The 11273-nt window shown below is 36.3% G+C and overlaps 1 protein-coding gene across 1 annotated transcript; it reads left to right on the top strand.

Annotated features, from left to right (window-relative positions):
* Window positions 1-3222: 3222 nt before the first annotated feature.
* On the top strand, window positions 3223-5639 carry LOC143304352 (uncharacterized). The gene is made up of 3 exons (XM_076626806.1): window positions 3223-3336; window positions 3412-3483; window positions 3562-5639. Exons 1-3 carry the CDS (start codon window positions 3238-3240, stop codon window positions 3973-3975), a joined length of 585 nt encoding a protein of 194 aa, XP_076482921.1. The 5' UTR covers window positions 3223-3237; the 3' UTR covers window positions 3976-5639.
* Window positions 5640-11273: the final 5634 nt, after the last annotated feature.

Genomic DNA, 11273 nt, shown 5'->3' with positions numbered 1-11273 from the left:
TTTAACGTGACATTATCCCTTATCACAGCAACGGAATGGTGTTTGCATTGAAAAGTTGATTGGTTGAAATGATCAGCATCTCTCTTTTGATTTAGATCTCTATCGAGGTATTTATTTATGCGTTTTTCTTCCCAAGTTATTGCTCTTGTTTCTTTCCTGACATTTTCTTCTATTCCCGGGTTGTTTAGATGTTTCTGCGACGGCGGTACAAATCTCCAGTCCTGGCGGTTGTTTACAGTATAGATACTATTGTATGGTGGATGAGCGTTGTTTTGGTTATAATTATCCGAAGGTGTCGGACGTTGGTATCGAATTCTATTGTTCACTTGTTTTAATTCTCGTGTTGCTTTCACGGCTTAGCGGTACGCATCGTCCAAGGATTGGTATCCTGCTATCTTTACTCGTAAATACACCTCGTTTGGGAGCCCCTTAACGAAAGCTTCCCTCGTGTCTCGATCTATCCTATCTTGAAATACGGTGCCGTACTCGTACCTTTCCCCGTTCATTGTCGCCAGCCTGAGATCTTTGACGCGTTCTATGTAGTCCAAAATATCTTCTCCCGGTCGTTGAAATATTGTAGCTAATTCCCCTTTATATTCGTTAACCGTTTTTCCCGGACCGAACATATCTTTTAATTTATTCCCGAAATCGTTTAAACTTATTACTTCTGTGTCTTCTACGGCGAGAAACGCGTGTCCGCGAAGCTTATTCGTTAATAATTTTACTAACTGAGATTCTTGATGCCTAGGAACCATGTTTCGTGCACGCTCGCATGCTCTTAAAAATCGAAATACCGAGGGTCGATGTCCGTCGAACACTGGTACTGTCTCTATTGCATCTTTTAACTTAATTGATTGGGGATTAACTTCTATCGGTATTGTCGCTTGGGAAATTATCGGCGATGATACGGGTGTCTTGATTTCCTTTTTTATTTTCAATGAACGCACATCGTCTTGTAATTTATTCATTGTTGTACTCGTGTCGCGAAAATTCGCATCCCATGCTTTAAGTTTTTCCGATAACATCAAGATCATGCCTTTGTCCAACGATTCTAATTTAGTCGACATTATTTCTTAGGTATATATTTTATCGATAATCGTGACAACTTTAATCCCTTGTGGAGCGAATCGAACCGTTTAAACCAACTTTAATCCTCCGTGGAGCGTATCCCACCGCTGCCACCAAAAATTTATTACTTTACTCTGTTACGTATCTATTTGTTTAAATCGATCAAATTTAAAGTTAAATTTTACTGAAAAATTTTTTTTTTATAGTTTGAGTTTTGAATTTAATCGGAAGGGAAATAAATTGAAATGATATTATTGTGTATTTAATACTGATTTAGATTTCTAATTAATACGGTAGTTGCTGCCACCAGAAATAGTCTAAGGACTATTTCAAAATATTTTATTTTTATTATTTTCTTTTACGCTTAATGGGTAGCGTTAACTGACGCTTAATGCAACTGGTAAACGAATTCCACTTTTCGGCTAACCTGCTATGCGCAGGGATACTAGCACGGGAGAGGATTAAAGCTGGGTACAATAAATATTTTTCCTCGTTGAACGGATTTTTATTTGAATGTAAAATGGCTTAGGTTATTATATATATATTTTATTAGCTAGATAATATATATTTTAGCGTTGCTGGATTGGATAGGAATGTGAGATTTTTCGTTGTTTTATATAAATTTATTTTTACGTTTGACTTCTTCTTCTCTTTTAATTTCGCTGTAGTAGTTTGCCGTTAGGACCGAAACTCAATTCATTTACTACGATGGATTCTGTCACCACGATTTTCTTGCCTTTTGAGTTTAATAATCGGGGATGATTCTAACGATCCTCTCTGTGTGGGACTCGTGTGATTTCGCAAGCCTTGCCCAAAGACGGGTAATATTTTACCAACAGTGGGAGGAGGAATGCGGAGATCGATGGGTGTTTTCGATAAGCGAAAACACCGTTTGCACAAGCCAACACAGCGAACGATCCTTTGGTTAAATTCTCGAAGGGAAATTGTTCTGTTATATCTCTCTTACAATCGCATGCAATGATGGCAAGAATATCAGTTAATAGCAACGCCGGTATTGTTCTTAATTTTCGATTGACCCCGACGATGTATTTAATAGTCCTTCCTGTGCGGGACTTATGTGATTTCGCAAGCCTTGCCCAAAGGCGGGTAATATTTTACCAACAATGGGAGGAGGAATGCGAAGATCAGTGGATGTTTCAGTAGTTGAAAACACCGTTCGCACAAGCCGACACAGCGGACAACTCTTTTGTTAAAAGTTTAAACAATGATTCTATCTTCAAAACCGTTCGCGAAAATATAACGAAATCGATGATAGGAAGTTCTAATTCAATTCTCGAGGGCAACGAGATTACCAGAGAAGAAGGAAATTTTCAAAATTAATTTTCTTACCTTGAGGAGTAGGTGCTGTCTGGTGCCATTGCCTCAGCCGCTCCGGTGGTCGTCGAAGTTTTGTTGAGTTTATTATTTGAACTCGAATATAGTTTACTATCAACTCTTACTTTATTTATCTATTTTAATACAGACTGAGCAATTCACTTAGCTGGATTAATACCGCAATTACAATGCGCGTTTGTGTTTAAACGATGAAATGAGGACTTCAAAGATAAAATTTTCTTTTTACTTAGTCGCGACTCTCTTTTCTTGACCGAAAAAATTAAGACCCCGAAACGCAAAATACTATACAAAATTTCTAAACGCAGTGACGAGCGCAATAACGAACGTAGTAATAAATTAATAATGGGCCGTAATAACAAACGATCACAAGAATTATGAACAAACTAATGAGCGAAGAATAATGAGCCGTAAGGAATGAACACTATAAAAAATGAACGAACGCAAATTATAAGAAGAATGGACACTATAATAATGAACAAAGAATAATGAACCGTAATAAGAATGTTCACCAGAATAATAATGAGCGCTGCGCTATGTTGCTACGCTTATTTATAATGCCATCCCCCACGGGGTGGTGGTCCACTGGGGGTACGCTTCCGTGGGAATCGGGATGTTGCAGTTTGGGCTTCTTGGAATCGTACGTGACAAAATGCAAATTCCATATTTCGACTTAGTTTTTATCAGTCCTGTGTTCCGCTGAGCTAGCGTCTAGGAGATTTGAAGCATTCCACGCTGATCTAATCCTTTCCACGAGAAACTTCCACGTGCTGTACCGTGGGAATTACCGGTGTTCTTCGGCGCGTGGAAGGGCTGATGGCTGCAGCATCATTATCATTTCAATGTTTACTGGGTAAACACGCGCAGCTCCGCTGCTCTCCCATAACAAGGACCTCCTCCTTCGAGTTGTTTTGCGTAAGTTTGGATGTTTGCATATTAAGGTTGTTTTTGTGATTTTGATTGTTTTTTCCTTTTTTGCTATTTCCCTAGGCTTCGGTGATCGACGTTCGAACAATGTTTGCGGAGTCGTTTCCATCAGAGGTTCCTTTCCAGACTTCCCTGGTACGTATTTAGTCTTGTTTTTAGTCCGCTTGATTCGTCCTGTTTCGTTTTATTTAAAATATACCGTGTTGTTCTCAGCTCAAGCGAAAGAGGGATTCCGAAGAACCCATGGGCGACTCGGGAGGACCAATCAAACGCATGCGGCCCTGTGATAAACCACGAGTATCAGAGTGGTTGGAGGAACTATTCAACATTGGTGCCGAGGCCGTGTCGAAATTGGGCTTTGACGATTTGGTTACTTTCGACGAGAATTTCTTCGATGCAGAGACCGTCGTATTGGAGAGGGAACCCCCTCTGGTTGAAATCGTTGATACCGATCGTTGCGTGAAAGTTCGTTTTGCGAATGAAATTCCCGAAGAGGTTTTGGAGGCACATCTTCGTCACCACGCTTCTGGGAGAAAGGGAATTTCCCCTGTTGTGCGCTATTGGTGTATGCGTGAGTTCAGCGAACTTTATCCCGGAGCTCCTTGCTTCGATTTTGATTTAGTGTAGCTGCTTCAATTTCGTTGGTTCGCTGTTTGATGTTCCTTGTTATTATTAATTTTTTGATGTATTTTGTTTTGTGTTCAATATATATATATATATATATATATATTTTGAATGTGATAGTGTTAGGTTATCTATTTTACGTTTGTTATTTTTTTCAATTTTATATTTCCCCCCTTTTAATTAATTATATATATATATATTTTTTTTACATTTGTAGTTGCGCATAGAATTTATTAAAGAAAAGTGTTAACAATGTGTTTTCATGATTTGTTTCTCGCGCCTGACTTCCATTAATCCCTAATATTCCTGTCGCCATGACGCGTGTAAATCCAACATGGCTGCTCATAAATGTCATCAGTAAAGTTTTTAGTGACGGGTCTTTAGTTTTGTTTGATATCGAAGTAATTTTTCGTCTGTCGCTCGTTTTTCCTTATTCTACCGCAATTGGAACATTTATTTATTAATATTGTTTTAAAGTGACAATAGTATAATATGTATATATATATTTATATATGTTTATGTTGTGTGTCACTTCAATATGGCTAATGTTTTGTAATTCTTCGATTGCGTTATTTATTGTTTTGAGTAGTTTATTTTATAGAGTATTCGATAATATAAAACATATGCACTCACACATACATATATATATATATATATATATATATATATATATATATATATATATATAAACGTATTTATATGTATATTTCTCTCGTTCATGTAGTGTTCGTACGAAATGAAATGTTAATTATTTATTTTATATTAATTTCATTTAATAAGATAGAACACGCACCCGCACACGCATATATGTATATATTTCTGGCAAAGTGATTTTCATTTAGATTCTTTTGTGATATAGTGTTGTGTATTTGAGGTTATGTGTCAATCATTTGATTTCATATATACATATATATTTTGTATTGTGACAACATAGTATTGAAGGTTTTGTTTCTAGATTATTGTGCGTTTAATGTGTGTTTACATATTTGTGCTTGATGACAGAATTTCTGTAAGCAATTCCTCAAGTCGTTGCGGTGTTAATTATTTTGAGCGTTTGGCCTGTCGACAGGTTGTCGCTTGGTCCCAAGTGTTGCGTTGTGTGTTCTATTTTTTTTGTAGATTATTAATAGTGGTTTTAGTTTAGAAAATAGATTATTTATATGTTTATATAGAGACATGCATGTTTCATAATGTAGTTCTTATTTTATAATGCTTTACCGGCATGTAGGCTAGTTTTAAATATGTATTTCAGATTGTAGAATGCACATAGATTAGTAGTAGTTTAGAATATAGATTTTTATATGTTTATATAGAGACATGCATGTTTCGTAGCGTAGTTCTTATTTTATAACTCTTTACCGGAACGTAGGCTAGTTTTAAGTATGTTTCTGTTTAATAGAATGCGCACACATATATATATGTTTCTGACAATGTAACTTTTATTTCTTTAATAATACAATATTGTATGTTTTATGTATTCGTTAGACTATTAGTTTTTAACTTCGTATATACTTATATTTCATAAATTGATAATATTGTATTTGTTGCATAGTATTATAAGCACTAACGCTAATATTTACTAGTTTATTACATATCTAGCATATATGTTTATACTTATATGTAACTCTCCAAGTTGATTGATTAAAATATATTTATATATACATGTATTTCTGGCGCTTCAATTATTTCCCTTTTTGTAGTTATTCTTATTTCTGGTTTATTTGTTTGGTTCGTAACTCGTTCAATCCGTTAGCTGGTTTTATTTATTTTATTTTATATTGGTTGGATTTATTAGTCGCCCTCGCTTTGTTAATCCTTCCTTTAGTTTCGTAGCGCCGTGTGTTCGTTTGTGCATTCAAATCTTTATTCGCGCGTTTTGTATAGAATAGTTTTCTTGTTCTTGTTACGGCGCGTGCGGAGCGCGGGACGTGACACCCCCGCCCTTGGAGTTCAAATTTCCAAAGGAAATTTGACTGATGGTGTCTCTGAGTTCGCTCAAGGCGGACGTAGATGGCGTTGGTTGTTAAGTGACTACCGGTGTTATCGATATCCCTGGAGGTTGTGCTGTTTGATCATCGATATTTCGTTTTCTTTTGAGGTATAGTAGCAGGTGGGTAACTGAGCCGCTTATTGCTCCTAATAGGGCGATTCCACATCCGTAAGTTTCACGTAACTGGTATCCGTGTATGGCTATATCTATTATCGTCTTGATTAGTTTAAATATTACAAGTATTCCAAATATTGCTGCACTGACAGTTCCAAATTCCATAAAACCAATCCATAAGCTTGATACGGTATTTTTTGCTATTGTCGTTAATGTGTTTTCGTCCATCATTCCCAGGATGTTTACTGTTCCAGGGACGATTGTTTTTCCTGTTGCTCCTCTGGCCAATGTGTTCAAAACTGCAGATTTTTCTGCCGGGAACATGACGTGGTCCCGTAGTGCATCGAGGTCTTTTTGGGTATATATTCCGCTCGTGGCCAACGACGATGGTGCTGAATATTGCCACGTTTGGCGTACGTCCGGGCGGAGTTCCTGTGGTGCAATTGTTTCCATGGGTTTTGGTACGAATTTGTGCCAGAGTCCGTCGATATTGTATAGCGTAGGTAGTACCGCGCTACATTCTCTGTGGTTTCCGTGTTGCGTTAGGATGTGTGTTTTTGGCGTTAAAAATGCGGTGCGATTCCCTTGCCAAACGGGTAGCTCCGAGTAGCATTCTGTTGTATGTCGTACTTTTACTTGTACCGGAATGCATTTGACTATGTGGACTGCTTCTCCTGCGATCAGGGCCATGTGTCCTGGGGTTTTGGATATGGTATATGCAAATTCATCGGGCAGTAAGATTGCTAAGCTTAAAGCATTTTCTATTAGTTTCTTCTGCGTGGTACATCTTTGTGTCAGTATATCATGGTACAATGTTGTCATTTGTCGTTTAATATGTTTCTCTACGTAAATGAATTTTGAGTTGACGTATGCGAATATGTCCAAGTTTTCGACTGCTGTCTTGCTTTTGGAGATAAACGTATTTCCTCTTGTTGTTTCAACTATTTGGGGTGTTCGGTGGATAGTAGGGTATATCCACACAGTGGCTGTTCTCCGGTTTTAGTCAGTGCAAATGTTACTTCTTGCGTTGTTAGTGCGTAAACTGGTTGTGCTGATTCTCTGTTGGTTTTTATTTCCTGGATCTTTGTAGCAATTCCTTCATATAGCACATCGTACTGATCAAATTTGCATGGTGAGGGTGGTTGTGGTTGCCAATAAGTGTATCCGTCTTCAGCGTCTAGACAGTTTCCTTCGCTAAAGGTACATATTGTTCCTGATTTCAGTAGAATTTTGTTCGCCTCGATCCGTACTGGCACAACTGCTGATTTTAAACTTATCCTTACTGTTGCTTGTACGACGACCTTTTCCCAGCTCCCGTATGGGTCTACATACTGTGTTCCCTGGCAGCTGCCGTCGTCTGTTAGCTTGCCGGCTAGGACAAGCGACCTTGTTTCTGTTGCATTATCTTTTAGGCCAACTATAAGGTTTTGTGGTCCGAGTGAAAATGTGCCGTCTTGGTGCATCCTTGCACATTGTTGGTCGGTTGTTTCATGGAGGTATTCGGCGAATCCGTTATGCACTGCCGACGTGTGAAAGTGCATGCCACAGTAATATACAATTCGAGTTATTTGCACCTTGCATTGCCTTACCTTGGTAAATTCAAATTCTGAGAGTTGAAATAGTTGTATATAAATATCTTGGGTTTCAGTCATTGTAGGCTGTATGCTGCAGTCCCCGATGGAGTTTAGAGAGATAGTGGTAACGTTGAGGTGGTTGCCATTGCAGTCATATCCTACCAGGCCGTATGCTATTTTGATGAGGGTAAGTACGATGACCAGGCGATTCATCTTCCTATTAACAATTTATTAAATTGTTTCTTACTCTTGAGTTTATTAGAAATAAGAATAATCTTTTATTATTATTAATATATATAAAAAAAAATTTATATTTATATGTTTTTTTTTTTTTTTTTGTTAAAACTTATTATCGGTGAAAATAAATACCATGAATGCTACCTGGGTTATAATTATATACGTATATGCATACGTATTGCTAAGTAATATAGATGAGATTTGTTTTATCGTTATAAATATATAAGTATATATTATCTATAGGAATAGATATTACAATTATAGCTTGTCTTTGAATATATATATATGTGCGTGTAATGATAAATATGACGACTTATTTTACGAGTCACTCGGATTATCAATGGAAGTGAGTGTCATAGATATCGCCTACTTTACAACATGCGTGCATATATATATTGGTAAACATAAGTGAAAATTATATGCATAATTATAAATGTCGTTTGTTTACAGGTGGATAGCATCAGTATTTGGTCTTGTGCGTAGCATACAAGTACTTTATAGTTCTACGGCGCGGATTGCTATTCCTTGAACTAAAAAGTTTCTTTCAAGGTGAGTTAGATTAGTGTAAACGATCATGCATTGGAGGCATGATATAGCGGGTTGTAGGTCCGCTAGGTTTATATCACACATACGACAGTATGATATTCGTGTTCTTGCGGATACTCCGCATATGAAATGAGTGGGTGGGTCGTCACATAGGTCCTGGTGGTCTGGATCTAAGTTATCGAAACAGTCTTGACAAAGATGACCGTTATCTAAATGGTAGACAGAACGTATCAACCGAACACAGAGGCAAGACTGAACATCCTCCGTCGCTTCCAGATCGAATGCGGGTACGGGCCCGTCTGAGTCCTCTATGTTAGGGTCGATGAACTCGCCACCTGTTCTGGACATACATACGAAAACAGTTAATATATATATTTTATAATTTTTTATAAGTTTTGTTCGGACCTATCCCTTTGTACAAATACTGTATCCCTGTATGTGGTATAATATATAATATGTTATGGTTATGTTAGTTGTTGTTTATTATATATATTTTCCTTATCTCTCTCTTTTTTTTTTCTTTTTTTTTATTATTTTTTTTTTGTGTTCAGTACCTAGCATTGCTTTTATAATGCTGTATTACATTGTATTAGCTATTATTTGTGTTGGGGTGCGTGCGACGAATTTTCAACATGGTCGCTTGCGTGTATCGTTTGTTTAATGTCAACAGTAGCGTGTTGTTGAAATAGTTAATTTGTTAATCATTATAGTTTATTTTGTAGTGTTTCTGTAATATTGTTTGTGTTTCATGATATTGTGTGTGTCAATACCGTGTGCTACCTTAATGCGATAGCATAGATTGTGTTGTTTTCGAATTTCGATAGTCATTGTTTTGATTATACGTGACTCGCATTTATATAAATCTTGTTTAATTTAGTTAATGTTTTTTTTCTTTTTTTTTTTGTGTATTGTGTTACCAGATATTTTGTGTAACGTAACTTTATTCCTTTGCACCGAGTTCAGTCATGTTGTTAATATTTAGTTAGTCTATCTTGATTAATTTCTAACTTATTCCTGTGTTTATTAACCTTTCTTATTTTCCCTATTAATTTATTATTGCATGTACTTGCTATTTGCTATTATTTTGTGTATGATATGAGTTAGTTCCCTTATTAGTGATTAAAACCTACTTGTTAGATTAACATTGTCTGTAATTCTTCAGATTCTACTCTTCCGATGCTGCATCACTTACCTAGATCATTCCCACAACATCACCTGATTCTTCGATATGCCTTGGATACTTACTACGGTTGTCTTCAATCGTCTTATATCTGTGGCCATAAAGGTACTGTTTAGTTTATTTAGTTTAATATGTGTATAATGCATTGTGTGTGCGACCGCTATTGTGTATTACAAAATCCACTTCTACATGTTAGATATAATAATATAACAATACTACGTAGATTAATACATAATAAGATATCCTTTTACTTTCAATTAATCTATCTTAATTATTTTCTAACCACTTTCTACACTTATCAGCTATTTTATTTCTTCTTGTTAATCTGCGACATTCATGCATGTACACTTCCTTGTATGGTGATTAATTGTTCACGAGGTAAGTTGCACTTCCACTGTTTTAGTTATTCGTTGAACTAACACGTTTTACATTCAAACAGTAATCGGAGCATTTGTAATAAACTTCTTTTTCTTTTCAGGTTTCCGCCATCTGTGTTGTTCGACGAACAGTGCCATGCTTCCATAGTATTGTTATAACATTTAGTACTGTTGTATTTTGCATTAAGGCAGTTGAAGTTAATTTGTTCATTTATTTTTCAGCTGGCTGTTGTACATGGTGTTTCGCAAACCGAGATCCATAACCTATTTTGCACGTAAACCTTCTCGTATGATGATTACTTGTTCACAAGGTAACTTTCACTTTCACTCTTTTAATTATTTATTGAATCAACACGTTTTATATTCAAACAATAATTAGAGTGCATATAATAATTTTCCCTTTTCTCTTTTAGGTGTTCGATATCTGTATTATTCGACGAACAGCACTACAACATACACTACCGCACTACGTTGCCCACTGAAATCACTTTATTCATTGCTTATTTCGGTTATGCGCTAGTTTTAGCTTGTTTAAGTGCACTGTTCGCGGAATCCCTTTTACTTCAATCTTGACGTTCTGGTTCTGCAAGATTTCTAGCACCTTGTATGGTCCAGTATATTGATCGGAGAATTTTCCTTTACTAGGTTCTTTTAGTAGATATATCGAATCTCCTGTTTTAAAATCTTGAGGGTTAATTCGTCGATCGTTAGTCTTAGTTTGGATTTTATCAAATTTTCTCTTGCCATTCGTTGTACAGTGTTAATTTTATTGAACAGATCTTCGAGATATTCTGCGCATGTTGGTTCCGTGTTCTCTTCGATTGTTACTTCACCAATAGGTTCTCTGGCTAGATGTCCGAAACTAATTTGTGCGGGGAGAATTTCGTTCCTTTCCTTCATTTTAGTTTTTATTTTGCGCCAAGACACAGGTTTACTGACATTGATCCAATTATCCAATTGCTTGCTAATAGCATTTAAGATACAAATTTTTGAGAGTGCCGCAGCCATATTAACCCAAAAATATTTTGTATATAGTATAGTGTGATACCATCCATATTTTCCTGGGGGAATCATAAGATCAGCACTACTTACTATGTTACCTACGTCAAATATTAGATGTAGTAACCAATAAAGTATTTTTAATCCAATTATAATCCAATGGCTAGCATATTTATTCAAGTTTTTATATATATCTTCGACTGGTGATTCCCTGTTTTCTCCCTTTTGATTTCTTTGAGCTCGTTGAACTTGCGTTTCTTCAGCTTGAAAATGTTTAGAATCCT

Source organism: Bombus vancouverensis, unplaced genomic scaffold (genome assembly GCF_051014615.1).
Source record: "Bombus vancouverensis nearcticus unplaced genomic scaffold, iyBomVanc1_principal scaffold0031, whole genome shotgun sequence".
Lineage (NCBI taxonomy): Eukaryota > Metazoa > Arthropoda > Insecta > Hymenoptera > Apidae > Bombus > Bombus vancouverensis.
This window is presented reverse-complemented; position numbering and strand designations above follow the sequence as displayed.